The sequence below is a fragment of the Macaca fascicularis genome, chromosome 15, assembly GCF_037993035.2.
Source record: "Macaca fascicularis isolate 582-1 chromosome 15, T2T-MFA8v1.1".
NCBI classification, from domain to species: Eukaryota; Metazoa; Chordata; class Mammalia; order Primates; family Cercopithecidae; genus Macaca; species Macaca fascicularis.
This window is the reverse complement of record NC_088389.1, coordinates 21063819-21090418: the sequence shown is the minus strand read 5'-3', so window position 1 is coordinate 21090418 and position 26600 is coordinate 21063819. Positions and strand designations below refer to the sequence as shown.

At 36.5% G+C, this 26600-nt stretch overlaps 1 protein-coding gene across 20 annotated transcripts in view; it reads left to right on the top strand.

The window, feature by feature from the left end:
- Positions 1-26600, top strand: part of RABGAP1 (RAB GTPase activating protein 1) — a 175632-nt gene that overhangs the window by 53932 nt on the left and 95100 nt on the right. For 13 of the 20 annotated variants that reach the window (XM_074016618.1, XM_074016616.1, XM_065530107.1 and 10 more), the window contains 8 exons: positions 782-1016; positions 2504-2708; positions 5577-5751; positions 6335-6492; positions 12661-12771; positions 13159-13225; positions 13896-13998; positions 15201-15370. In XM_074016618.1, coding sequence (XP_073872719.1) covers positions 782-1016; positions 2504-2708; positions 5577-5751; positions 6335-6492; positions 12661-12771; positions 13159-13225; positions 13896-13998; positions 15201-15370 — 1224 coding nt within the window. Of the gene's footprint in view, positions 1-781; positions 1067-2503; positions 2709-5576; positions 5752-6334; positions 6493-12660; positions 12772-13158; positions 13226-13895; positions 13999-15200; positions 15371-23665; positions 23828-26600 lie in introns of those variants that run through there. The other 7 variants (XM_074016622.1, XM_074016621.1, XM_074016620.1 and 4 more) reach the window with 2 other exon arrangements.

Genomic DNA, 26600 nt, shown 5'->3' with positions numbered 1-26600 from the left:
TAACTCAATTTTTTTTTTTGTTAATTTTTTTAGTATTTCTTAAGCATTTAGTGACAACACTGTGTTGTGTCACTTGTGGTTTTCCTTGGCATTGACCAGTCTCCACTTGATTTTGCACTTACTTGCTTCCTTGTTGAGGAACTAGTAATAACCCATCATGACTCCATAAAATTACTTGATATTGAAATAGAGTGCTTTTATTTCTCAGGACTATTTTGTATGTTCATGTCAGCTTTACTCAAGTGTTTCAGAACTTTCAGAACTTGTTCATATCATGTAAGTCTTCCTCAGAAATACAAGAGACTTGCATATGACAGAAGTGGTAAAATACCTGTGAAAATGTATTGCCTAATATGTATGTTTCTGTTGATATCTTTTGGAAGCAAGCACATTTTCCCTTTTTTCTTAAGGGCTAGAGGAGACACTAAGATGTTCTTCTTAAAAGCATTATTTCTTATCAGACAAAATTATAAATCTTTTAATTATTGTTAGTTTAGGACACAGTAAAATACTTTAATAACATTGGCAGGCTATCACATATATTTCTGGGTATTAGTCTCAAGTTCACTATGTACTTTTTTATGAAAAACTATATAAATTGAGAGAGCAGCTGCGCCCTTGTTTGTTGCAGATCTTGATTTATTCTATTTTTAAAAAAAATTCAGAAGATATCTTTGTATCAAAAGAAATGCTAATGATTTTCTTTGGAATGTGGACCCATTTTAATCAGTACTGGCTAATCTTTCTCACTTTGCTGATTGCATGTATTTGTGACCCTTAGATTGTAGGGAATGGAAGTGAACAGCAGCTGCAAAAAGAGCTAGCAGATGTACTGATGGATCCTCCAATGGACGACCAGCCAGGGGAAAAGGAGCCTGTGAAAAGGTCACAACTGGATGGTGAAGGAGATGGGCCTCTTTCTAATCAGCTCTCCGCTTCATCCACCATTAACCCTGTGCCATTAGTAGGGCTCCAAAAACCAGAGATGAGCCTGCCAGTGAAACCTGGACAAGGAGGTTAGGATTGCTGCATTGCTTGCGTAACTGAAGGTTATTGTTTTTAATATGTGAGTGTCCACCCTGTACTAGGTTTTATTTAGAACAGGCAAAAACCATTGTCTACATTCTCTAGAATCTCTAAATTCTAAATCTAAAGGGATGTGAGAGGAGTAAAAATATATATACCATTCTGATTTCCTTTTAAATGTATTTCAGTTGTACCAAGGAAAGAGAAAATATAACTAAAGGAAACAGAGGGAATCTTCCCCCCCCCCCCCAGAATGCTTAAAGATTTTTCAAAGAAAGAAGGAATATGAGTACAATATTTGAGAAATGGAGGGATAATTCTGGGTGAACAGATGTTTGCTCCAGACCTGTATAGCTCTATAGGAGCAGTTGCCAAGTTGAAAAAGGAATACTAGAGCATGGGGCAGAAAGACATAGTATGGGAGGAGAAGGACAACTTAAAGGCTCATTTGGAAAAGCAAGGTGTTAAAACTATAGATGTTATTGGGAAAGGAACGCCAAAGAGATTGAGAGAACATAATGAAGTGGCTAAGATGATGAATAAGAGAAATAACTCTAACAGTGCAGGTCAGAAAGATGACAATTAGGCCAGGCGTGGTGGCTCATGCCTGTAATCCCAGCATGTTGGGAGGCCGAGGCAGGCAGATCACAAGGTCAGGAGATCAGGACCATCCTGGCCAACATGGTGAAACCCTGTCTCTATTAAAATACAAAAAATTAGCCAGGTGTGGTGGTGCACACCTGTAGTCACAGCTACTTGGGAGGCTGAGGCAGGGGCATTGTTTGAAACCAGGAGGCAGAGGTTGCAATGAGCCGAGATTGTCCCACTGCACTTCAGCCTGGCGACAGAGTGAGACTCTGTCTCAAAAAAAAAAAAAAAAAAAGAAAGAAAAAAAAAGACAATCAGAGATAGGAGTTTTCAGAGTGAAAAAATACTAAATGTATATTTGACCTAAATGTAAATTACAAAGTCAGAACAAATTAGAAGAGGCAGAAAAGTGAATCAAATCTGAATCTGATTAAGACTGACTTTAATAGCACTATATTTTGAGTATCCTTTGTCTGAAATGCTTGGGACCAGAAGTGTTTCAGATTTCAGATGTTTTTGGATTTTGAAATATGCATATAATTGCCTGCTGAGCACCCCAAATCCAATAATTAGAAATCTGAAATTCCCCAAATAGTATTTATTTTAAGTGTCATGTAAGTGCTCAAAAGGTTTTGAAATTTGAAACATTTCATATTTCAGAGTTTTGAATTTAGGATACTCAACCTGTACCTAAAAATCTTGGTGTTTCTGATAGAGTTCTAGTGTGAGATTTCTGGCTTTCATGGGCATTTCTTTTAGGGTATGGCATATTATCTCATTAATACTTAATTTTAGACCCTAAATGTTACTTGCAGATTTTTACTTGCTAATCATATCAACAAAATATCAAAGTGAAAATAATCACTTCCTTATTCTTTGTTTCTTTCAGATTCTGAAGCTTCAAGTCCTTTCACACCAGTGGCCGATGAGGACAGCGTAGTTTTCAGTAAACTGACTTACTTAGGCTGTGCCTCAGTAAATGCTCCCAGGAGTGAAGTGGAAGCCTTAAGGATGATGTCCATCTTAAGAAGCCAGTGTCAGATTTCACTAAATGTTACCCTTTCAGTGCCAAATGTATCTGAAGGAATTGTGAGGTGAGACTGGTTTATTGAAATATTTTAGTATTTACATCAGATCTCTGACCTGTTGCTTTAGAAAGAAGCAATAGTGAATAAAATACATATTAATACTTACTTTACTTGTGTAATGTTTCATTTACCTGACACTCATGTTATGTCTTCCAAGGACTGTAACCTTTGTGAAAAATGGTCTCTTATTTGTAATAGTTTTTCATCCTCTTCCTAGTCATGTGTAGTACATTAGACTTTCAATGTTTTGGGAATAAATGAAATACATTGACATGAGTCAGCCTAAAAGATTATATTTTCCATGTTCCTTTGATGAAAATACAAGCTTGACACATTAGTTCAAAATGGAGTTTCATGCTGAGTTTGAAAGTTACAAAAATTTATTGTTAAATATTAACTATACCAGTACACCCCTTAATTTTTATGATGAGAAAACTGGCCAGGTGCAGTGGTTCATGCCTGTAATCCCAGCACTTTGAGAGGCTGAGACGGGTTGATCACTTAAGTTCAGGGGTTTGAGACCAGCCTGGGCAACATGGTGAAACCCTGTCTCTACAAAACATAAAAAAATTAGCCAGGCGTGGTCGCACGCACCGGTAGTTCCAGCTACTCAGGAGCCTGAAATGGGAGGATCACCTGAGCCTGGGATTTGAAGGCTGCAGTGAGCTGTGATCATGCCACTTCACTCCAGACTGAGTGACAAAGTGAGACCCTCTCTCAACAAAACAAAAGGAAAAAAAGATGAAAAAACTGAGGCACAGAGAAGCCTCTAGAAATGGCTGTTTATACTAACAGAACAAATAACAATTGCAGATAGCTAACCAGATGTCTGTGTCAACCAGCTAAATATACAGTTGCTCAATAAGTCAGACGAGTGCAGCTAAAATAAATTTTTTTCTGCTGTTACCAAAGATTCATGCTTATTTAAATTACCACATAAAATAGCCTTAATTCTACTCTACCACTAATAAATACAGTTAACATCTTGGCTTATTAAGATCTTTGCATATTGGTATGTGTATATGTCTATGTATGTGTGAATATACCTGCATATATATACGTACGTAATTATACAACTGTTAGAATCAACTTTTTTTGAACAACAAAGGAACTGTCCATACCATCTTGTACTTAGTTTTTTATCATAAACCCTTTTTCATGCCAGTAAATATGATTAAAAATTTTAATTTATGATGGCACATTAATGGGTTATACATAAATAACCCATCTCTTATATTAGACATCTTAAGGTTTTTATCTTTCAGAGAAAAAAGCATGACTAATGATAGCTAATTTTAATTATACGGGAATATCAGTGTTTTAGAAATAGGTATCTTTGAGCTCAATCTTTTTAGACTTCTGTTGATTTCCTTAGGATAAATTCCTAGAAGTAAACTTAATGAGTTTGTCTGTTTTTATTGCTTCTGATAACATTGCCAACTAGCCATCTAGAAATATTGATCCAGTTTATACTTTTATCAGCAGTATATAGAGTGTCCCATTTCTCAGTATCCTCAGAAGTATTTTGGACTTTCATGGTGACAGAGTAATAGCTGTTTGTTGATTGTAGTAAAATAATCTGTATATGTAATTTTTCCCCTGAAGTATTTAAAGAACTATTTCACAAAGACTCACAAATTCTATTTATTAATGATAAACTATTAATAAAATTTGTTTAGCGTTCATTTCTAAATGTTTCTTAGTCAATACTCATTCCTCTAACTGAAGTTATACTTTAATATATTTTTAATTTTATAAAAAAAGTTAGAAAGCTAGTTGGTCTTACCCCACATTTTCAGAGTTTTCATGAAAGTGCTTTCAAACTTGCATTAGATCTTCTTCCTAGGTATTTCCGTGATGAGCAAGGCCTTCTAGGCTTTCCCCATTAATGGCTCTACCCACGTAGCGTTGAAATTGCGTAGTTTCTTTTTAGACCTTTCATAGTTGTGCCTTAGTGCCCTGAATAGAGTCTGGAATGTTTTAGGTATCACATAAATATTCGTTGAATAAGTAGATTTTTGAATGAATGCTATCCCTTTGATTTTTTACTGAATGGCATTCTTTTGCTTTTATTCATGATTTTTTTTTTTGAGTTAGCATTTTGTATAATCTCTGTCTTTATTTTTCATGAATAAAAAAAAAAACATGTTTCAGTCTGAGAAAAAGCATCAGTTTTTTGTTTTTTTATTTTTTCATAGCAGATTAGGTCGTTTTTAAAGGAGATAATTAGAAACTCAGCTTCGCCAGATGCGGTGGCCCACGCCTATAATACCAGCACTTTGGGAGGCCTAGGCGGGCAGATCACCTGAGGTCAGAAGATTGAGACCATCTGGCTAACATGCCCCGTCTCTACTAAAAATACAAAAAATAGCCAGGCATGGTGGCACATCCCTGTAATCCCAGGTCCTTGGGAGGCTGAGGCAGGAGAATCGCTTGAACCCAGGAGGTGGAGGTTGCGGTGAGCCAAGATCGCGCCATTGCACTCCAGCCTGGGCAACAAGAGCGAAACTCCGTCTCAAAAAAAAAAAAAAAAACAGAGGCGCAGCTTCAGTGTATTTTGGTAGGCTAATTTACGTGTTAATCTTGTCTTTAGTTTGTTGCAGACTATATAAGAAATGTGCTTATTCATATTTTTTATACCTTTCTGTTTGCCTCCCTAAAACATGATACCATATAGTTTTTACTACTATGGAATTACGTAATCAATAGCTTCCAGAATTCACATAGGACTTACTTATTAAAATTTAAGGTTAATATTAGCATACCAAATATATGATCTTCTTACTAGAAAGGATGAGTCTCACATCTTAATATAAACGTAGTACAGATTGTTCATAATTCGTCTAATATCTCTATATCTTTTTCTCTGAACAGACTCTTAGATCCTCAGACAAACACTGAAATAGCAAACTACCCTATCTACAAAATCCTCTTCTGTGTCAGAGGGCATGATGGAACTCCTGAGAGTGACTGTTTTGCTTTCACTGAAAGTCATTACAATGCAGAGCTCTTCAGAATACACGTCTTCCGGTGTGAAATACAAGAAGCTGTAAGTCCTCAAGAGAAAACTCTCTGCAAATGAAACTTCACCAGTGCTCTCACTAGGTTGAAATGATTATGGTATTTATTATGGTCACTTATGAGCCAGATGAAATTCTCTGCTAGTGTTTTAGTGATTCTAGCCTGATGGGCCGACATATAAATTAACTAAAAATTCGATTAACCAGAACTTTGTTGTTAATACTAAGAATGTCAGAGGAGACCTGTTGGCTACTTTTGATTGGGTTAAGTAGGCATTCTGGTTCTAACGTTGTCAGATTTCCAAACCATTCTTTTAAATCAGAACTTGTTAGAACTGTTTTCATTGTAATATCTTCAGATAGTTTCTAACAATTTAGGAAATGATTTTTAATTGGATTTATAGTGCTTACAACCATTTCTTTTTTAAAACCCCTTGTCTGACCACTTTCAGTGTTGCTTGCTTTATAGGCCTAACAAATTAGGTAATTTACCAAAAGAAATAAGTGGGATAAAGATAATCATTGCCTTCCAAAGTAGGTAACCGTTCATCCTTAATAAAAGTATTTTATATCTTTTGATAACAGCCCATTTCCTAACATGTCTGGTTGTAGGTAAGCCGGATACTTTACAGTTTTGCCACTGCCTTCCGCCGTTCTGCCAAGCAGACCCCACTTTCAGCCACTGCTGCACCCCAGACTCCTGACAGTGACATCTTTACCTTCTCTGTGTCTTTAGAAATAAAAGAAGATGATGGTAAAGGTTATTTTAGGTAGGGAATCTTACTTTATTCATGTATTAACATGCTGTGGTTCAGGGGAAATTCTAGGTCAGATTATAACTTTCGTACCATAAAATGATTGCTTTTAAAGGGAGGGCTTTTAAAAAAATGTGGGTGATAAAGGAAAATAAATACATAAATTTAACAGAGGCAAAGTTTGAAGAATTTTAAAGCAATTAAAAAAATTGTCATATGGGGAACATGTTACTACCTTCTTTTAGTCAGATACCAAGTGGCTAACTGCTCATAAAAATATGGCCAAAGCACCGGGCGCTGTGGCTCATGCCTGTAATCCCAGCACTTTGGGTGGCTAAGGTGGGCAGATCACCTGAGGTCGGGAGTTTGAGACCAGCCTGACCAACATGGAGAAACCTTATCTCTACTAAAAATACAAAATTAGCCGGGCGTGGTGACAGGTGCCTTAATCTCAGCTACTCAGGAGGCTGAGGCAGGAGAATTGCTTGAACCTGGGAGGCAGAGGTTGTTGTAGTGAGCAGAGATCCTGCCATTGCACTCCAGCCTGGGCAACAAGAATGAAACTCCATCTCAAAAAAAAAAAAAAAAAAAAAAAAAAAAATATATATATATATATATATGTGTGTGTGTGTGTATGTGTATAAACACACACATATGTATATATACACATATGTATATATACATGCGTATATACACATACACACACACGTGTATATATGTGTGTATATATGTATATACGTGTGTGTATATATGTATGTATATGGCCAAAGCTTAGCTGGATTTGTAGCTATATTTGTTTTGCTGATTGTATTTGCTTGTTTTAGTTGGTTGATTTACTTGTATTAGTAATTGAAAAATCTTAAGCATTTTCAAGTCAGGTTTTCCCAGTAAAGTTATCTGCATACATTGGAAGGGGAGAAATAAGGTCTGTATCTGAAGTCTAATCTTCTGTAGGGTTAGAAGCACTGATTTTAATTTTTAAATGTAATGATAATTCTTTGAGTGGTGGAAAAAAACATGGAATAGAAGTCAAAACTTAGCTTTAGTTTAATTGTTGTTACTATTAACAGTGTCCCCATTTCCAAGTTTCTTTACATCTGTCAATAATTTCCTCATTTATTAAATGAGGTGGCTAGACTCTAAAACCCTCTCTCACTTTAAAATTTTGTGGTTGCAAGATGACTTGATTTTTTAAAAATTATAGCCCATGTCACAAAATGATTGTATTATAATCAATAATTGCATGTCTGTTTCCTCCATGACTACTTCATTAAATTGGTAAAATGAAGTTATATAAAATTATGAATATTTCTAATATTTTGCTTTTAAATTAAGAAGCACAGTGATTGGTTTATTAGACTATTTATTAGAAAAACTGATAATTCTTAGTCTCTCTTCAGACTTTGGAATTGTCATGCCATCTGGTGGCCAATTTAGTGTACAGTTCAGCTTAAACTTTGAGGAGTAAAGTATGAGGCATTGTGCTCTGTGCTTTCTAATTATATACATTTCTATTCTCTCTCTCTCTTTTTTTTTTTTTGAGGTACGCCTCAATGCTGTTGCTCAGGCTGGAGTGCATGGTACAAACATGACTCACTGCAGCCTCAACCTTCTGGTCTCAAGCAGTCCTCCCACCTCACCCTCCTGAGTAGCAGGGACCATGGATGCACACCACTATGTCTGGCTACTTTTTTAAAAAAATTTTTCTAGAGATGGGGTCTTGCCACGTTGCCCAGGTTGGTCTTGAACTCCTGGGCTCAAGTGATAGTCTCGGCTTGTCCAAGTGTTGGGATTACAGGCATGAGCCACCATTCCTGGTCATTTCTATTCTCAAAGCAATGCTGTGAGATAGTCCTTCCTGCGGTGTACCTTCGTGCCCTGCAAAGTGGAAATTATTATCTGTATAATTTTAAGTAGTTTTTTACCTTGTTAAGCAACCTTTAAACTAAATATTTTTTCTTTCTTTTTTTTTTGAGACAGCCTCTCTCTGTCACCAAGACTGGAATGCAGTGGCACGATCACGGTTCACTGCAACCTCCGTCTCCCGGGTTCAAGCAATTCTCGTGCCTCAGCCTCCTGAGTAGCTGGGATCACACGCGCCTGCCACCATGCCCGGCTAATTTTTTGTATTTTTTAGTAGAGACAGGGTTTCGCCGTGTTGGCCAGGCTGGTCTCAAACTCCCAGCCTCAAGTGATCCATTTACCTTGGCCTCCCAAAGTGCTGGGATTACAGGCATGTTTCACCACGCCTGGCCTTTTTTTCTTTATTGAAAATATTTATGTAATTTTGATCTGTAAATTCTAATTATTAAATAGGAAAGATTAAGATCCCTCAGAAGTATCAGTATAACTTCTCTTCCTTCTGAAATCAGGCATATTCAAGGTAGAATGATCATAAACATCTTTGTTCTATTTACCCTCATACTGACAAAGTGCTATTACAGAAAATCCCTGGATGGTCAAATTTGCTTTTCACATTTGTTAGGACTTTGTTTTCCTTTTGCTACATGACTTTACTGAATTTCTGGTTTATAATAAATACTGTTGTGTTAACTTAAATTTCATTTTTTTTTTGAGACCGTTTCGCTCTGTCGCCCAGGCTGGAGGGCAGTGGTGCGATCTTGGCTCACTGCAACCTCCGCCTCCCGGGTTCAAGCAATTCTCCTGCCTCAGCCTCCCAAGTAGTTGGGATTACAGGCGCCTCCCACCACACCCGACTAATTTTTGTACTTTTTAGTAGAGATGGGGTTTCACCATATTGGCCGGGTTGGAACTTAAATATATTATTTCAGTATAATGATCAATGTACCTAAATATATTAGGTTAAATATGTTTAGGTATAATAATAATTGTATATTATACATATAAATTATGTAGTCGTTGTATAATTATTATGCTATTATATAATTTTATAAAACCTATTATTTACTTACTATTATACCTAAATATTTTTACCTAAATATTATACCTAAATAATAATTATGCCGAAATAATTATTATACCTAAATGTATTAGGTTAACGCAACAGTACTTTAGATGTATGAAATCATAGCAAAATATACCTTGGTTTGTCAGATTTAAATTTGTCAAATGCAGTTCCTCTTATCCAGTCATTCTGTAATATGTATGGGAATTTATCTGCAGAAATAATCATTGAGGTTTTCAAAGAATTATTAACATGAATGTTCTTCAACGTATTGTGTATAATATTAATAGCAAATTTTAAAAGTAGAAATTAAATGTTGAATAGAGTAGTAAAACATGTTGGTTCATGGATATTACTTATCCCCTGTCCAACTCATATTTGTGTATAATACAACACAAGATTTACTGTGGTTTTACTTTAACATAAATATAGACAGTGTGATAAGAATAATGCTTTTCTCATTTCTGAAAAAGTCTAATTTTTAAATTATTATTATTACTATTTTTTGAGACGGAGTTTTGCTCTTGTTGCTCAGGCTGGAGTGCATTGGTGCGATCTTGGCTCACTGCAACCTCCTTCTCCCGGGTTCAAGCAATTCTCCTGCTTCAACCTCCCGAGTAGCTAGGATTATAGGTACCTGCTGCCACGCCTACCTACTTTTTGTACTTTTAGTACAGACAAGGTTTCACCATGTTGGCCAGGCTGGTCTCAAACTCCTAACTTCAGGTGATCCACCCGCCTCAGCCTCCCAAATTGCTGGGATTACAGGCATGAGCCACTGCGCCTGGCCAATTTTTAAATTTAATTATAATTGGAAACCTGCTTCTCCATTTTGCCCATGGGAAAACTGAGCATTTGTTTGTTTGTTGAGATAGGGTCTCACACTTTTTTTTCTTTTTGAGATGGAGTCTCTCTCTGTCACCCACGCTGGAGTGCAGTGGCGCAGTCTCGGCTCACGGCAACCTCTGCCTCCCAGGTTCAAGTGATTCTCCTGCCTCAGCCTCCCAGGTAGCTGGGATTACAGACATGTGCTGCGATGCCCGGCTAATTTTTGTGTTTTTAGTAGAGACAGGGTTTTACTATTTGGCCAGGCTGGTCTTGAACTCCTGACCTCAAATGATCCACCCACCTCAGCCTCCCAAAGTGCTGGGATTCCAAGCATGAGCCACCGTGCCTGACCTAAATTGAGCATTTTCATTCAATGCACCATTCAAAACACTTCTTTTTTTGTTTTACTTAATCCACTTACCATCCTCCTGAGATAAATTGGGTAGTTTATATTGTGCTTATTTATAGGTAAACCCAGGGAAATTAAGCCTGGACTTCAGTTTCTTATTTTATACAATAGAAATTAAATACTAAATTCTCAGCTTGGATACATTCAATGATGTAGTTACTAGACCAGAAATATAATCTAGGACCCTGGCATTCAGTGAGGTGCACACCCGCTGATTACACTCTCCATTCTGCTTCATGTTACTGTAGTCCTGTAGATTCCGGACACCAAAGACAACTTTCTATCTGTTGTTGTTTTAAACTGCTAAACAATGAGATTATATTTACTTGAGCATCCAGAGAACATAGAGACCAGTGTATCTATTAGCAGTTGAAAATTGAGACCCTTCCATTTCAGAGTTGTGAAAACTCTGTCACAAATATTTAACAGTTTGGTATGCAAAGATTTTCTTTGAACATTTTTGTCATTTTTAGACTTCTTTGCTAAGGTTCTTTGATTTTCTAATGGAAGTATTCAAAAATGTTCTTGAATTAGTATAAATAGTAATAAAGTGCAGAAGGGCTTCAAATTAGTATTTGTTTAGGGCTACCTTTAATTTTGAGTAGGTATTCAGAGCTTTCATCTAGCCATTTACGGTAGCTACTAATGGTTCTATTGCCATTATCTTAAAGTTGTACAGAAATAAGATACAATTTAGATTTTTTGCATATTGACTGATGGCCACAGACATTTACCTTTGAGAACAATGAGCTAGAGAAAGTGGTATGTGGGAGAATAGGGGATTATTTTGTTAAACTGTCATTTTAAGAACTTTGCTGTGGTTCGCATCTGTAATCACAGCACTTGGGGAGGCCGAAGTGGGAGGTTTGCTTGAGCCCATGAGTTCGAGACCAGCCTGGGCAACATAGCAAGACCCATCTCTACAAAAAATTAAAAAATTAACCAGGCATGGTGGCGTGTAACTGTAATCCTCGGTATCCTGGAGGTTGAGGCAGGAAGATAGCTTGAGCCCAGGAGTTTGAGGCTGTAGTGAGCTATGAGATTGTGCCAGTGTACTGCAGCCTGGGCAACAGATCAAGATCCTGTCTCAAAAAAAGAAAAAGAATATTTTTACCTTTTTAATTAAGCTGATGTTTATTAACTTTATCACTAGTTAGTATTTTATAATTATTATACTGGTTTATAATAAAGATAACAGTGCTTAAGGGAAGTGTTGGGCAACAGCTTATTATTGGCCATATCTTCCTCATTTCTATTACTTTTTAAAGATAACTTTTTTTGAAACTCAAAAGATCTATGATTAAGTATGTTTTTCTTCATGATATATTTAAGGAAAGAAGGTGATAATAATTTATCTGTAAAACCCAGTTATAAATATAAAGGAAAGAATACTTACTTTTTTTGAGTTCTGTATGTCAGATGCCATGCAAGATGTTTTACAGCAACAAAAGAGAGAAAATTGAGATTGCTTTAGGGGATGTAGGAGTGATTTTTCTAGCTTTATAAATGCTTTAGTGGTTTACCTGCAAATATCAAATGGTATTTTCTTTTTTTTTTTTTTTTTTGAGATGTAGTCTCACTCTGTCACCCATGCTGGAGTGCAGTGACGCAATTTCGGCTCAGTGCAACCTCTCCCTCCCTGGTTCAAGTGATTCTCCTGCCTCAGCCTCCTGAATAGCTGGGACTATAGGCCTGTGCCACCACACTCAGCTTATTTTTATAGTTTTAGTAGAGATGGGGTTTCACCATGTTGCTCAGGCTGGTCTCAAACTCCTGACCTCAAGTGATCCACTCACCTCAGCCTCTTAAAGTTTTGGGATTACAGGTGTAAGCCATCATGCCCAGCCTCAAATGATATTTTCACATCAAGAGGCATACAATGATTTTTTTCTTTTTTGTTATTATTTGCAAACCAGGCACAGAAAAGAATCAGAGATTTGAGGTCTTTGTTTAAAAAAAATGGTTCTAGTATGTGACAAGAAAATGCTTTGCAAAATTAATGAAACATGTTGGTCTACAGTGCAGTTCCCAAAGATAAGGACAGACAATGCTTTAAACTACGCCAAGGAATTGATAAGAAGATTGTCATCTATGTGCAGCAAACAACTAATAAAGAACTTGCCATTGAAAGGTAAGCATTTTTAGCAAGTTTAGCTTAAATATAAATTTTGACTTTTATCAATCTAATGGCATAGTTTTACACTGTATTAAAAAATGTATTTTCAAAGTATTTTGTTCCCTAGGATATTATTTTGTTTACTGAAGTCAGTGCTTCATTACTTTGAAATAGCTACTAGAAATCATCAGCTAATATGCTCTCTTCAAGTATGTGGTAATAAAAGGCAAACAGAATTAGCTTATCTTGAAGCAAGGATTATTATTTTAGCAACACAAATGTATTGATAATTCTAATGTGTCCTCTTTTCTATCGGCAAGAATTTGTTTTTAAAGTGGCCTAATTTAAACGTTCTTTTGTGTTATCTTTTTTCTTAAATTTATGTCAGTTCTTTTTTTGCAGGTGTTTTGGTCTTCTCCTTAGTCCAGGAAAAGATGTACGAAATAGTGACATGCACTTATTAGATTTGGTAAGAATTTATTTTTGCTAGAAAGTTACATACTATTTCCTCAGTAAAGGTTGCTTCATTTTTTCTCATCTGAATCTAATGTTAAAACATGTTTATGAAGGTGATCTTTTAAGCTATAAAACAATATACAAAGATAAGGTAACTTCCTTTTTCCTGACTAGCTGTTTACAAGTCTGACTTCGGATAAGCCTTGGTCTGTTAACTGTGTGGTGATGATAAAATTCTTGTTTAAATATTTGAGTACGGTTGATGTGATAATCAAAAGAGAAAATTTATTGAAGAATTATTTATAGACTGTCATGTATCCTTACCAATAGTAGGAGTTATTAGTATTATTCCCATTATCTGAAAATCTTTATTTTCAGAACTTAAAATTATATGGTGATAATTCACTTGAAAGAAGAATCCAGCATCAGATTTAGGTTGTGGATTTTCTTAACGTGTATACAATTTGATATGTTTCATAAGCATTTACATATAACTTCAGGACAGTTGCATAAATAATTGCCACATTTTTTTACCATAAATGTAATCATTCACATACACTTATCTGATCCTCCTCCATATTCTTATATTTTTGCAGCTTCTGGTTTTTAAAGGCAGCAAGATAGGGGTTAACTGTTGTTCACTCACTTTGGCATTCAGATTTATCTTTACTCTTTTTTTCTAGGAATCTATGGGCAAAAGTTCAGATGGAAAGTCCTATGTTATTACTGGGAGCTGGAATCCAAAATCCCCACATTTTCAAGTTGTAAATGAAGAAACTCCTAAAGGTGATACTATTTGTTGACATCATGAACAGAAATTTTAGTCTCAAGAAGATACGCAAAACTAAGGACCACTTCTTTAACCAATATCCAGTGTTTACCTAATTCTGGTGAAACCAAAGAATTTGAATAGTTCTTCAGTTTATTATTAAATTTGATCTATAAGCAAAGTGTCACTTTTTCCCACTTTTCCATCCTTTTTTTCATTTTTTGCTTCCCCTCTTTCTTTTCTTTCTTTCTATTTATATGCTTATTTACTTACAGACTTCTAGGTTTTATTTTTGTACAGAGGTAATCCATGCAATAAATGGTTAAAAATTTCAAAGGATTTACAGGGAAAAGTGAGTCTACCACAGTCCCCACAGCTCCGTCCCAAAGGAATCACTGTTAGCAGTTTCTTGTGTAGGTTTTCAAATACTCTATGCATAAAGTATCTGGAAGATATTTCATATGCTCTTTGAATGACATTTAATAGCTGCATATTATCCCATTCTGAAAATGTAATTTGCTTAATAAATGCCTCTTACTGAGCATTTTCCCCCCTTCAATTTTTTGTTATTAATAGCAGTATAAATAAATAGTTAAAGGATATAAGCAGACCATTCAAATACCATTGTTAACCAAGTTTAAAACTTGAGAAGTCTCAGTGTTGATGAGGGTGCCATAAAGAAGTCATATGCCACTTGTGCAGAAAAATCTGACAGTACAGTGGGTTTTTTTTTGTTTGTTTTTGTTTTGTTGAGACAGAATCTCACTCTGTCACCCAGGCTGGAATGCTGTGGTGCAGTCTTGACTCACTGTGGCCTCTACTTCCCGGGTTTAAGTGATTTTCCTACCTCAGCCTCCCAAGTAGCTGGGACTGCAGGCATGTGCCACCACACCTGGCTAATTTTTGTATTTTTATTAGAGACGATGTTTCACCATGTTGGCCAGGCTGGTCTCATGGGCTCTAGTGATCTGCCTGCCTTGGTCTCCCGATGACAGTACAGTTTTAAAAGTTTTGCAGTATATACTACTGTCAGTTACTTTAAAATAATTCTCAGTGTGGAATTTTTTTTGAAACCAGTTATTTGTCTAATTATTTACATGTTTAGTTGATACTTAAGATATCTTGAAAGTTTATAATGAAATAGCTTTTATGGAATCTTATGAGCAAATACATTTGTGTTTCTGATTTACCTCTTCAGCCTCTCTCTTTCTTTGTTTAGATAAAGTCCTGTTTATGACCACAGCTGTAGATTTGGTAATAACAGAAGTACAGGAGCCTGTTCGATTTCTCCTGGAGACAAAAGTCCGTGTTTGCTCACCTAATGAAAGATTATTCTGGCCCTTCAGCAAACGTAGTACTACTGAAAATTTCTTTTTGAAACTAAAACAGGTACTGTACTTTTCTATTAATATAGAAGGGGGAATAAGAAGGGAGAAATCACTTCTGAGACTGATTTCTAAGCTCTCAGTTCTTTAAACAGTCATGTGTATTTTAAGAGGAAAAATTATATTTTTCGTATTTTCCCACCTGTTTATTATTTTCATTGCTCTTCATTTCTTCCCAAAGATCCACATTTCCATTTGGTCTCATTTTCTTTCAACCCGAAGAACAGCATTTCTTTTAGTGTAGATCTGCTAAAGATGTATTCTCTTAAACTTCTCTAGGTGAAAATGTCTTTTTTTGGCTTTCATCCCAGTAGGATATTTTCACTGGATAGGATTCTGGTTGACTTTTTTTTCTTTAAAGATGTCATTCCTATTCTTCCGGCTTTCATTTTTATTGTTGTTGTTGTTTGTTTGTTTGTTTGTTTTTGAGACAAAATCTTGCTCTGTCACCATCCAGGCTGGAGTGCAGTGGCACAATCTTGGCTCACTGCAACCTCCGCCTCCTGGGTTCAAGTGATTTTCCTGCCTCAACCTCCAGAGTAGCTGGGACTACAAGTGGGTGCCAGCATGCCCGGCTAATTTGTGTGTGTGTGTGTGTGTGTTTTTAGTAGAGATAGGGTTTTGCCATGTTGGCCAGGCTGGTCTCGAACTCCTCACCTCAGGTGATCTGCCCACCTCGACCTTCCAAAGACCTGAGATTATAGATGTGAGCCACCTTGCGCAGCCAGCCCTTCCATTGTTTTTGATGAGAAGTCAGCGTTCATTTATGTTACTGTTCCTCTAGGTATAATGTGTCATTTTCTTCTTGCTGCTTTTAAGATTATTTATCTTTGGTTTTCAGATGTTTAACTGTGACATGATTAGGTATAGTTTTCTTTCGGTTTATCCTGCTTGGGATTTGTTGGGGTTCTTGCATTTTTAAATTTATGCTTTTTTAATTTTTTTTTTTTTTAAAAACCAGATTTGGGGGAAATCTGGCCCATTATTTCTTAAACTTTTATTTATTTTTTTATTTTATTTTTTTTTTTGAGACGGAGTCTCGCTCTGTCACCCAGGCTGGAGTGCAGTGGCCGGATCTCAGCTCACTGCAAGCTCCGCCTCCCGGGTTCACGCCATTCTCCTGCCTCAGCCTCCTGAGTAGCTGGGACTACAGGCGCCTGCCACCTCGCCCGGCTTAAGTTTTTGTATTTTTAGTAGAGACGGGGTTTCACTGTGTTACCCAGGATGGTCTCGATCTCCTGACCTCGTGATCCGCCCGTCTTGGCCTCCCAAAGTGCTGGGATTACAGGCTTGAGCCAGCGCGCCCGGCCCGGCCCGCAGTTATTCTACCACCTACTGCTTCCATTTTTTACTTTCCTTTGTAGCAAAACTCCTTGGAAGATATCAAGGTCACCACTGATTTAAATTGCTAATCTGAGTCCTCATCTTGACCTGTCTGTAGCATTTGCTATAGATGGTTACTTTCTTTTCGTTAAAGCTCCTCTTTCTCTTAGTTTTCAGGACATCTTAAACTTAACATGTCCAAAAAGATTCATTATCTCATCTCCATCTAATCACTTCTCACCAGCTAGAGTACGGTAATCCTCATCTGAGTCATCATTTATAGCAATAGCCTTTTTTTTTTTCTTTCTTAAAATACTGATGGGGTTTTCCCATGTTGCCCAGCCTGGTCTTGACCTCCTGGGCTCAAGAAGTCTGCCTACCTCAGCCTCCCAAAGTGCTGGGATTACACTGCATGAGCCACCACACCTGGCCTAGCAGTAGCCTCTTTACCCATCACATTATTTCTATCTTTGTCCCCTTATGATTTCTTTTCAGCATAATAGTAGCCTAAGGTAGATCTTACCACTTGACTGCATCAAACCCTCCAGCCTTGTTTTACTCAATAAAAGCCAAAGTTTTACTCAGTAAAAGCCGAAGTGCTGGGATTACAGGCTTGAGCCACCGCACCTGACCTTATTTTTTATTTAGTAGAGATGGGGTTTCACTATGTTGGCCAGGCTGGTCTCGAACTCCTGACCTCATGATCCGCCTGCCTTGGCCTCCCAAAGTGATGGGATTACAGATGGGAGCCACCGTGCCTGGCCCTATTTTTTATATTTTTAGCCAGAACTTTTACATACTGATATGCCATGTAACATACTTTTATATTGTTTATTATCTGCTTTGCATATTAGAGTCCTCCACTAAGGAGAGATTCTTAATCTGTCTTACTCACTGATTTATGCCAAGTACCTGGAACATAGTAATTCTCAATAAATATATGTTGAATTGATTTTATTTACATGCAACTTCTGTTTTCTATTATATAAAATTAAAGTGTTGTATGTGGGACTTACTTGAATATACTTTTCCATATTACATTTTTTTATTTTGATAGCAAGAATTTTGACTCCAGTTTACCGAAGTTAGCCCTATTGGGTATATTTAGAAAAAAGAAATAAGCAGAGCAGGCATAGACACTTCTTTCCAGTGTTGTCCTAAGAGACAGAAAGTAAGCCTGAGTTCCAGCACTGTTCTTCCAGCTCTTCATTGTAGCAGGAGTAGAGGATTATTAGCATGGGGTCATCATCTAGAATTTGAATTTGAAGTCAGAGCACATGGATTTTTCTGCTAGCTTGTTAACTTTGAGCAAGTTCCCTCAGCTCTCTGAGTCTCAGTTTACTAAATTGTAAATTGTCAGCATAATAGAATCTTCCTCATAGTGTTAAAAACTGTACAACATGCTTAGAATAGTTCCCAGTACATAGTAAGTTCTCCCTACACATTTGCTGTTATTATTGAGAAGAATTATACAACCTCTGTGGGATACCAAATTAATAAAAAAGCGCTAAGTCTTGAAATCAGAACAGCATTGATGATTTAGATGGAGGGCGAGCCCCGGGAGAAGAATGCATCAGAAATTAAACCAGTTTACAAATATAACTTTGAAAATTTAGAGATTAAGAGAGAATGATCTTTAAAAGTTTCTAGATGGTCTGTAATCCCAGCCTTTGGGAGGCCAAGGATCCCAAAGGATCCCTTCGGGCGGATCGCCTGAGGTTGGGAGTTCGAGACCAGCCTGACCAATATGGAGAAACCCTCTCTTTACCAAAAATACAAAATTAACCAGGCCTGGTGGCGCACGCCTGTAATCCCAGCTACTTGGGAGGCTGAGGCAGGAGAATTGCTTGAACCCAGGAGGCAGAGGTTGCAGTGAGCCGAGATCATGCCATCGCACTCCAGCCTGGGCAACGAGCAAAACTCCATCAAAAAAAAAAAAAAAAAGTTTCTAGATGGTAAATACAAATTAGTTGTATGCATATTTTTTATTTTATATATATATATATATATATATTTTTTTTTTTTTTACTAGCCTGAGAATAGTCGTATAATACTTTTTAGTAAAAAGTTTTATGTAAAAATAGCTCTGTTTTATTAGCGTTCTAACCCTTTAATCTCATTTTAGTGAACATAAATAAGATTCCCCTGATCTTGCATTTCCTTTGACATCTAATGTTATACAACCTTGGAATCAAAGGCTGCATGGGTTTACAAGGTTTTGTGGTTGAGTGTAGAAGAATATATCTTTCTATGGAAACAAATTTATTTAATTTTTTAAAATTTATTTTTTATTTTTAGCAACCATAATCAGAGCTGCATGTTAATTCAATGTAAAACTTTTAAAATATTCTCATATAGTATGTTATTCAAATAATAACATAACTTCTATTAATAACTTCTTAATTTTTTTTTAGTTAGGCTAAAAAATGACTTGACAGGGTAAACTAGGCAAAAACATACCTGAGACGCAGCCTAAGAGACTGCTCTGGACTCTTTGTTAAGGCTATAAACTAAACTTAAGCCATGTTTTCACTATTTTCTTTTCAAAAAGCAGAAGTGTGTATGTGGAAGCTGGGGGAAGAGCAGGAAATTCCTTATGACAATCTTTTATTTTTCTCCTTATTGGGATAAGTCTTTGTGTTTGTGTAGGGCTTTAGGGGGAGTGCTAGGGAGTGCGAAAGGAGAGGTAGAATGGGAAGAATTTGAACAACTTTTCGCTGTCTTAATAAACTAAATTTATTCCCTCTTTTACATTCATGGCATTAAAAAGTAATTGAGGTTCAACTGTGACCATCACTGTCTTGGCTACTTCACTTTTTAAAATCTGATATAGTTTTCAGAGTGATTCAATGAGGATAACTAGTATTTTCACTTTATAGACGAGGAAACTGAGATCCAAAGATACTTAGCAGTAGATTTTATGGGATGTTATATGAACAAAATATGTATCTAAGCCTTTTAAAAGTCTCAGCCAGGACACTCTCCAGAGAAACAAGCTACTTTTGTCCTTTCATCTCTAACTCTAAGAGTATTTTTAGGATTTACTGAAATTAAGCGTAATTTAAAATTTTAACCATTTTCAGTTCTCCTTAGACTGAAAAGGAAATAGTGATATGGAGCAAATTTTAAGAATATACAACATACAGCATTTCTGGGTTTTTGCTGCCAGTGTGGGAAAACAATATGTAAATGCTTTTTAAGACGTGTTTAAAAATTGATTCTTTTTCCTTTCATTAAAATTATCTGGTGACTCAGCAACTCCTTTTTATCCTGGAAGCCTTCCCATCTGTGAGATTGTTATATTAAGATAGCATCATATTAGAGAAGAAACTAAAAATTAGTAGAGACAAGAGGATTGCTTTTTTAGACTTAAATTTTCTTATACTACTTACTGAAAGAGCAAGAAAATGATCTAATGAATAGATTTTCCAGTAGTGACATAAGGCGAACAGAAGACCAATTAAACATTCTTAGAACTATAGAATAATAATATTTTTATTGCCAATTAAACTGTAGGGGTCTTAAAATCTTTCATAAAATTACTGTTTTATAAATGAAGAAGCTGATATCTGAAAGACTAAGTTGTATGGCCAAGGTTGTACAGATAATTAGTATAACTATAACTGGATACCCAGGCCTCTTAGTTTAATTTGCTGAGAGTGTATGTATGTGGCACACAACTACACCTCTCAAGATAAAAATATCCAAATGCTTTCTACTCCATTGCTAAATTGAGAGGTGTGTGATATTAGGTTGTTCCAGTATTTCTGATGGGAAGTGTGATCACTTAATTAAGGTGGTGACCACTAGATCTCTCCTTTGTAAAACAGGGTTTTTCTTGACATTTAGCAAGTAATCTTTGGGGGTGACACTTTGGCAACTTCCAAATATCCTGTTCCTCAACAAAGTCTTTTTTGTTTTTTTTCCTTCACTTTGTCGCCCAGCCTGGAGTGCAGTGTCAGAAGCACGGCTTGCTACAGCCTTGACCTCCTGGGCTCACGTGGTCCTCCTGCATCAACCTCCCAAGTAGCTGGGATCAGGGTGCACCACTATGGCTGGCTAATTTTTTAATTTTTTGGAGAGATGGAGTTTCACCATGTTGCCCAGGCTGGTCTCAAACTGGAGTTCAAATGATACTCCCACCTCAGCCTCCCAAAGTGCTGAGATTATAGGCATGAGCCACTATGCCCAGTCAATAACTAATTAACTAATATTTTTAGTATCCGTTGGTGATACTTGCCTGAATCAGTTGAGTTCATTCACACGTTTTCAATAATAATTTGATATTACAGGATTTTCTTCTTTTTAAAATATTTATATGCATATATTTTATTTACAGTAACAGTAAATAATTTATTTGCCTTATCTTCATCAAAATCTAAAAAAGTCAGTCAGGCACAGTGGCTCATGCCTATAATCGCAGCACTTTGGGAGGCTGAGGCAGGTGGATCACCTGAGGTCAGGAGTTCAAGACCAGCCTGACCAACCTCTCTCTATTGAAAATACAAAATTAGCTGGGTGTGGTGGTGAACATCTGTAATCCCAGCTACTCAGGAGGCTGAGGCAGGAGAATCGCTTGAACCTGGGAGGCAGAAGTTGCAGTGAGCCAGGATAGCACCATTGCACTCCAGCCTGGGCAACAAGAGTGAAACTCCATCTCAAAAAAAGAAAGAAAAACAAAACAAAACAAAAAAGTATTGCAGTTAATGATAGAATTATTGGATAAAATTTAAGATTTTATAGAACTTCTTTTTGTCCTTTGAATGTGTTTCAGTAAGATTATAAAATGGTTGCTATTTAAAAATCACTGGGAATAATTTTTTTATTGTGGTTCTGTTACCATTTGACATATAATTAGGTTCATTTGTTTCCATTTATTTTAGTTTAGGGGCTTGGGATTTTTTTTTTCTTTTTGTTTTTTTGAATATGTAAAATACTTATAAATGTCATAATTATGTAGAAATGTGTACTTGAAATCTGCTTCCATTTGTATCTCCTTACCCCCATACCCATAGATAACAATTATTATGGTTTATGGTTTATTATCCCGATTTTATTTTTGTGAAGATAAAATTCTATATATTTTTAACTTCCTTCTAAAATAAAAGTATACATTGCTTTTTAAACTTAATATATGCTGGGGATCATTCCACATCAGTACTTAGAGATTTCCTCATTTGCGTTTTAATGGCTATTTAGTACTGTCTTACTTGGGTGAACTATGGGCTTTTCAAGCAGTCCGCTATTGATGGACACTTGGACTGGCTTCCAAGTCGTTTGCTATTCCAAATAATGTTGCGGTGTGGAATGTTATGTATGTGTTATTTTGATTTTATGAAAGTGCATCTTAGAATAGACTCCTATTAGTATAATCACTGACACATAAGGTGAATGTATACATGATATTGTTATATTTGCCAAATTCCCTTCTATAGAGGGTGTAACCATGGACAGGGTATGAGAATACCTGTCTCTCTGCAGGCTTGTCAAGTGTGTTGTCAAACTTAAGGATCTGATCAATGAGGCAGTGGTGTCTACGAGTAGTTTTACTTCATCCTCTGCCTTTTTAATGTATAAAGGTGACTTTTCTGTGAATTTTCTATTCATATCTTTTGTTCATTTTTCACTTTTCTCTTTGATTTTGGTCTTTTTTGTCTTTATTTTCAGAACCTCTTTGTATATTCAAGAGATTAACCCTTTGAGATAATGATATTCCTCCCAGTTTGTCACTTATCTTTTAACTTATATCATGGTGATTCTTTTTGGGTTTGTCATGCAGTTTCTTTTTATGTACTTGAATTTATCAATATTTTCTTTTAAACCTTTCTGGATTTGGGATCAGTTAGAAAGGCTTTCCTAACTCCCAAGTTACAAAAAGAATACACTCTTCTGTTACTCTCCTGTTACTTACATGGTTTCATTTTACTACTTTTATATTTCTGATTCATTAGTATTTTATTCTGATGTACTCTGGTATATAGCATGAAGTGTGGATTTGATTTAATCTTTTTCCAAATGGCTATTCTCTTGTTCCAACACCATTCATTAAAAACTGTTAACTTTTCTACCCAGTGATTTGAAATGCTACACTTATATATGAAATTTCCATGTGTGTTTGGACCTCTTTCTGGTATTTATATTCTGTTCCACTGGTCTTGCATTAGAATCACACAGTCATAATTATGTAGACTTTATTTTATTTATTTATTTATTTATTTATTTATTTATTTATTTATTTTGAGATGGGGTCTCACTCTGTCACCCAGACTGGAGTGCAGTGGCATGATCTCGGCTCACTGCAGCCTCCACCTCCCAGGTTCAAGCAATTCCCCCACCTCAGCCTCCCAAGTAGCTGGGATTATAGGGGTGCACCACCATGCCTGGCTAATGTTTTGTATTTTTAATAGAAATGGGGTTTTACCATGTTGGTTAGGCTGGTCTTGAACTCCTGACCTCAGGTGATCCACCCGCCTCAGCCTCCTAAAGTACTGGGATTACAGGTGTGAGCCACCACACCTGGCAGTGTATAGACTTTATAATATGTTTTAATATCTGGTAGGTGCACCTTCCCTCCTCAAATACTCCTTTTTGTGGGTTTTCCTGGATTTTCTTACTTGTTCATTTTTCATATAAACTTTATGTTCAACTTGTCTGGCTCTGGAAAAAAAAAACTACTGGTGTTTTTCATTTGTTTGTGGGGTTGTGTTTTTTTTTTTTTTTTTTTTTTGAGACAGAGTCTCGCTGCAGAGTGCAGTGGCATGATCCTGGCTCACTGCAACCTCTTTCTCCCAGATTCAAGCGATTCTCTTGTCTCTGCCTCCAGAGTAGCTGGGATTACAGGCATGTGCTGCCAGGCCCAGCTAATTTTTTGTATTTTTAGTACAGACGGGCTTTCGCCATGTTTGAACTCCTGGCCTCAAGTAATCCACTCCCAAAGTGCTGGGATTACAGGTGTGAGCGACTGAGCTTGGCTTTTTTTTTTTTTTTTTTTTTTTTTTTTTTTTTTTTTCCCCGAGACAGAGTCTTGCTCTACTACACAGGCTGGAGTACAGTGGAACAATCTCAGCTCATTGCAGCCTCTGCCTTCGGGGCTCAAGTGATCCTCCTGTGTCAGCCTCCTGAATAGCTGGGACTACAGGTGCGTGCCACCACACCTGGCTACGTTTGTGTGTGTGTGTGTGTGTATATATATATATATATATATATTTTTTTTTTTTTTTTTTGTGGAAGAGATGAGCTTTTGCCTTTGTTGTCCAGGCTGATCTCAAACACCTCGGCTCAAGTGATCTGCCCACCTCGGCCTCCCAAAGTGCACAGCCTCCCAAAGTATTGGGATTACAGGGATGAGCCATCACGCCTGGCCACTACTGATGTTTTTATTGGGGAAAATTGATATCTTTATGATGTTGAGTCATATCCAGGAACATGGGATGTCTTTCCATTTATTCAAATCTACCCTTTTTTTTGGTCTCATCTGAGTGCTTTTAATTATTTTATATGTTTATAACATATATTTCATAAATAGATAATTTAAAAACTTATTTAAATTTTATATATAATTTAAAACCTATGTTTAAATTATATGTATAATTTAATAAATAAAAGTTTTGTATTTAACATATATAATTCAAAAAGCTTTTTGCCATAGAAAATTGAAACATATGCAGAAATTATAAAATAGTACAGTGAATCCCCATGTACTATTACCCAGCTTCAACAATTAACATTTTTCATTGTTAGAGTTCTTGACTTACAAGTTTGGTGCGGTAAGCCGGGTACGGTGGCTCACACCTGTAATCCCAGCACTTTGGGAGGCTGAGGCAGGCGGATCACGAGGTTAAGAGATGGAGACCATTCCAGCTCACACGGTGAAACCCTCTCTCTACTAAAAATACAAAAAATTAGCCAGGTGTGGTGGCACACACCTATAGTCCCATGTACTCAGGAGGCTGAGGCAGGAAAATTGCTTGAACCTGAGAGGCGGAGATTGCAGCAAGCCAAGATCACACCACTGTACTCCAGCTTGGGTGATAAAGCGAGATTCCGTCTCAAAAAAAAGAAAAACAAACAAAAAAAAAAACAAGTTTGGTCCGGTAATTGACTATATTTATCCTTCTTCAAAAGGCAGCATGTCCTTTGGTCATTGCGACATACAGAAGGGTTTCTAAGTGGACCATGTTGGTTTGTTTATTTTTAAGATAGAGAGCTATTGCTCACTGGGCACGGTGGCTCATGGCTGTGATCCCTGCACTTTGGGAGGCCGAGGCGGGTGAATCACGAGACCAGCCTGGCCAACATGGTGAAACCCCGTCTGTACTAAAAATACAAAAAATTAGTGGCGGGCGCCTGTAATCCCAGCTATTCGGGAGGCTGAGACAGGAGAATCCCCTTGAACCCAGGAGGTGGAGGTTGCAGTGAGCCGAGATGGCGCCACTGCCCTCCAGCCCTGGCGACAGAGACTCCATCTCAAAAAAAAAAAAAAACCAAAAAAGAGCTATTGCTGATCTTTGAACTGTTTAGGGTACCAATTGTCTGATGTTTCAAAGAGCAGTGTATAACACAACAAAAATTTTGAATTGTTTCTTATTAAGGTATAATTTTCAAGAGTTAAAAATCATAATTATCAATTTGGAATGAACATGTATCAAATATTCTAATTCAGTGTATTAATTAATGAGAGAACCAGAAAGGTAGCAAAACTGAGTGAGGAACTTGTATTTACATGGTCCTTCCCTTCAAAAAAAGAATGTTACAATAAGATTACTAGGTTAGAAATAAAACTGGTTAATGTCCTATAGGTAACCTTTGGGTTATGTTCTCTCTTGGACAGAAATCATTTGCATATCTCCTGGACACAAATCTATACGTTAACATGTAACTTCAGAGTCTGAGTCCTTAATAGTCAGTAGCTAAATCAAAATGGCATATTCATCTAGAAAATTAAGTAATCCTTGGGTGGACATGTTAAACCAAAGCTGGCAAACTATAGCCTGTAGGTCCACCTGGCCTGTCACTTGCTTTTGTAAATAAAGTTCTATTGGAACACAGCCAGACTCACTCACTTACTGTCCGTGGCTGCTTTTCCACTATAATGGCGGAGTTGAGTAGTTGCAGTAGAGACAACTGACTCATATAACCTAAAATGTTTACTATTTGGCCCTGTATAGAAAAGTTTACCGACTTCTGTATTAAACAGTGCTTCAGGATGATATTGAAAGAGCATGTTGCCACTATCTTGGCCTTACTTCCATGATAGGGATAATTTTTTTTAAGAACCCAAATGAACATTGCAATGATAAAAATCTGCTCTGGCTGATATTTCTATAGCTAATGAACATCTTATTCCCCCATCTCCCTTTCTGTGTTTTTACTTTGGTATGTGTATATATATTTTTTTGTATAGCCACCTTTCTAGTTTTCTCTGTACCTTTTCCTATAGCTCTCCCTTTTTATTCTTCCCTATATTTCATGCTACTTTTTTCTCCTCCTTGTATGGAAGGAAGAATGTTAATGTACTTACATGTAATATGGAATGTTAATGTACTTACTTACAATACATATTGTAGCGTAAAGTTTTATATTCCTGGTTTAAATTTTTAATTTAGGTCAGTTTAAATTATATGTTTGCCTCAGAATAAAACCAAAATACAATCAATTGGAGTAATCAAAATTATTGTGGTTACTGTTGATGTGCTCTCTGCCATTCAATCTCCCCGTGACCTCACCTCAACTCCAAGTTGTAGTTTTCAGTTGAAGAAAAAGTTCTCTAGACTGTTTTAAGCAAAAGGAGTGGGGCTAAAACACTGAAACATTAGAAGTAAGAGAATTTTCTTAGTCTTAACATTTATGTTTTAGAATAATTTAAAACACTTTTTCTATATAGTTTTATATAGGAAACCTTGAAGGATGCC